Raw genomic sequence first — 3,256 nt, forward strand, 5'->3', positions numbered from 1 at the left:
TTTCAGCTTTCTACATATGGCTAGCCAGTTTTCCCAGCACCATTTATTAAATAGGGAATCCTTTCCCCATTTCTTGTTTTTGTCAGGTTTGTCAAAGATCAGATAGTTGTAGATATGCAGCATTATTTCTGAGGGCTCTGTTCTGTTCCATTGATCTATGTCTCTGTTGTGGTACCAGTACCATGCTGTTTTCTTTAAAGAAGAAATTATCTTTCAAGGGGTGAGGTTTGGTTTAAGAATAAGCGCTTTCCCCTTTATCATGAGCCCAAGTTGTTGGAGAGGAGTGCTGCCTTTCTTCTTGGTGGTCCCCTGATCCCACCTTTTTTGCTAAACCTTAATTTTTGAAACATTCATGAAACATAAAACCCCAGATTAGGCCCCTTCTTTCTCCGAGGCCCTTCAGCACGTGAGTGACAGCGGCCCAGACGGAGGGGGCGATGTCCGCGGCGTGACTGGGGCCGGTGGCGGGGCAGACTAAACCCCTGCTCCTGGCCAGGGGAGGCTCCCGAGCGGATCCTCGGGAAAGGGGCTCCAAAGGTCAAGAAATTGCCCTGCTGAGCGTCCGGGGAGCGGGAAAGTAAAGCACTTTTTGTATCCCGCCCCTCCCCCGTCACGTGACCACGCCGGGCGGAGAGAAGAAATCCGAGGACCCAGCGACGCCGCCTAGAACAGGAGCCCACGATGCTGCCCAAACCTGGGACCTATTACCTCCCCTGGGAGGTCAGTGCAGGCCAAGTTCCTGATGGGAGCACACTGAGAACATTTGGTAGATAGGTTGTGCCTCTATGACATGATCCGGTCCAGAGTAACACCGATGGCTCAGCATGGATCCGATCAGCACCAGGTTCTTGTCTGTACCAAGTTGGTGGAGCCCTTCCACGCCCAGGTGGGCTCCCTGTACATCGTCCTTGGGGAGCTCTAGCATCGGCAGGATGGAAAAAGTGGCGGCAAATCTAACTAGATCCAAATCTCTTCGTGAGAAACAAAGGAGTTTTCATGGCAACTGGAAGCCATCAGACAGCGGCATGAACAACAAATAGTAGAGCTGAAGCTGGAGAATGAACAGAAGACGCACCTATTACAGCAGCATAACGCAGAGAAGGATAGCCTAGTCCGAGACCATGAACGGGAAATTGAAAACCTGGAAAAACACCTTCGCGCTGCCAATATGGAGCACGAAAATCAAATTCAGGAGTTCAAGAAACGATTTGCACAGGTTACTGCCGACATGGAGGCCCAGGTTCACAAGTTGAGAAAAGAACTGATCAATGTGCATTTACAGTGGAAACAGCAGCTGGTAGAGCTTGCTCTTCTTCGTGAAGAGGAAAAGAAAAGGGCTGCAAGGGAACATGAGATTGTCGTCAACAAACTGAAGGCTGAATCAGAAAAGATGAAAATAGAGCTGAAAAAGACTCATGCTGCTGAGACAGAGATGACACTGGAAAAGACCAACAGCAGGCTGAAGCAGATTGAGAAGGAATACACTCAGAAGCTTGCCAAATCTTCACAGATCATAGCAGAACTTCAGACAACCATTTCCTTTCTGAAAGAAGAGAACATCCAGCAGCAGCTTGCTGCAGAAAGGCGGCTCCAGGATGTTAGACAGAAGTTTCAAGAAGAGAAGAAGGAGCTGATTAGAGATAATGACCAAGCAATCAAGGAATTAATTAGTTTTTAGACAGAAACACCCAGTTTTCACTTTTTAATGAAGGTTGCCACTTTGGAGCCCAGCTCATGACAGAAAAGACCGACAGCAGAAAGTCCTTATTTAGAAAAGAGCGGGGACGCAGAGTAAGCTGGGACCTGGATGGCCAGCGCAGAGAAACCTGGACCTCCCACTGTGACATCCAGCCTGCCACCAGCCTTACCACCAATGCTCTCTTGCCTTCATATCTTCAATTCCTCTTACATAAGAGGTTTCTATGGAAAATACCTCTAGGTTTGTGATGAAAGTATCTGACATGAGACTTCTGCACACACAGACAGGTTGGATTGGAAGAAGTTAGCACTGGTGTTAAACATACCATTTAGGGCAAGGGAAGGCCAGGAAATGAAATATTTATTGACTTTATTACTTCCTTGCTGTCTTAGACACATGCAAATATCATGGGCTCATACCTCACCAAATCCCCAAAAGTATTTCAGGTGACTTAGAGAGATGCATATGGTACAACAGGATAAAAATTAATAAGAGCCGGGCACAGTGGCTCACGCCTGTAATCCCAGCACTTTGCGAGGCCGAGGCAGGCGGATCACGAGGTCAGGGGTTCGAGACCATCCTGACCAACATGGTGAAACCCTGTCTGTACTAAAAATAAAAAATTTAGCTGGGCATGGTGGCGGGTGCCTGTAATCCCAGCTACTCAGGAGGCTGAGGCAGGAGAATTGTTTGAACCCCGGAGGCGGAGGTTGCAGTGAGCTGAGATCGTGCCACTGCACTCCAGCCTGGGCAGCAGAGCAAGACTCTGTCTCAAAAAAAAATAAAAATAAAAATAAAAAAAATAAGAAAATCACAGTAAAACAAAAAGATATGAAAATAATATGAAATCAAGAATAGAATTCATAAACAGAATGCCTGCCATGAAGTCCAATAAAGCTGCTAAAAGGAGAGTTCCATGTTTGGCCTGGGCTTCGTAGCAGCTAAAGACAAGAATAAATCGAATTTCAGTAGCCCATGTCCTTAATAGAAACCAAGTCAAGTGTTTAGGAGAAACACAGCTTTTCCTAGCACTGACATCGGAGAGGAATTTCAGCTGTAGGACCCTCATGAAAGGTGCACTGTGTAAGTGCTTCTCACACCTGAATGTGCCCACAGGTGACCTGGGAATTTTGGTAAGATGTAGGCTCTGATGCTGTCAGTCTGGAGTAGAGCTCATGATCCTACAACCCTGCTGGCGTTCAGAGCAGGCATTGAGTAGCAAGGGTACATGCCATGCTTAGGGGTCTGAAATTATTCTGCAGGTAGAGAAGAACTACTGATGATTTTTCAGCAAAGGATCTAGGTCAGGTTTGTTTTGGAAAGATCATTGGTAGCAATGTAGAAGACATTGCAGAGCAAAGAAAGATCAGTGGAAGAAAACCTGTAAGATGTAGCTGATGTTCTTAAGAATATTCTTACAGAAAAAGCAGTATCAAGTTTCTCAGAGCTATTTTGTATAATGCTGCTCACTGTGGACTGATGGCACACACCTAAAGCACATGCTTCCACCTGGGACCAGATGATGGTTTTATCCCATGAATTAAAATTTGAATATTG

At 46.2% G+C, this 3,256-nt stretch overlaps 1 protein-coding gene across 1 annotated transcript; it reads left to right on the forward strand.

The window, feature by feature from the left end:
• The first annotated feature begins 1,228 nt into the window (after window positions 1-1,228).
• LOC129485781 (centrosomal protein of 112 kDa-like) lies at window positions 1,229-1,678 on the forward strand. The gene has a single exon (XM_055284806.1). It carries the CDS (start codon window positions 1,229-1,231, stop codon window positions 1,676-1,678), a length of 450 nt encoding a protein of 149 aa, XP_055140781.1.
• The last annotated feature ends 1,578 nt before the right edge of the window (window positions 1,679-3,256 follow it).

This window comes from Symphalangus syndactylus, chromosome 7 (genome assembly GCF_028878055.3).
Source record: "Symphalangus syndactylus isolate Jambi chromosome 7, NHGRI_mSymSyn1-v2.1_pri, whole genome shotgun sequence".
Classification (NCBI taxonomy): Eukaryota; Metazoa; Chordata; class Mammalia; order Primates; family Hylobatidae; genus Symphalangus; species Symphalangus syndactylus.

Excerpts from the sequence above, each read along its gene's own strand:
- LOC129485781 (XM_055284806.1), top strand. The coding sequence starts at position 1,229 with ATGGAGGCCCAGGTTCACAAGTTGAGAAAAGAACTGATCAATGTGCAT.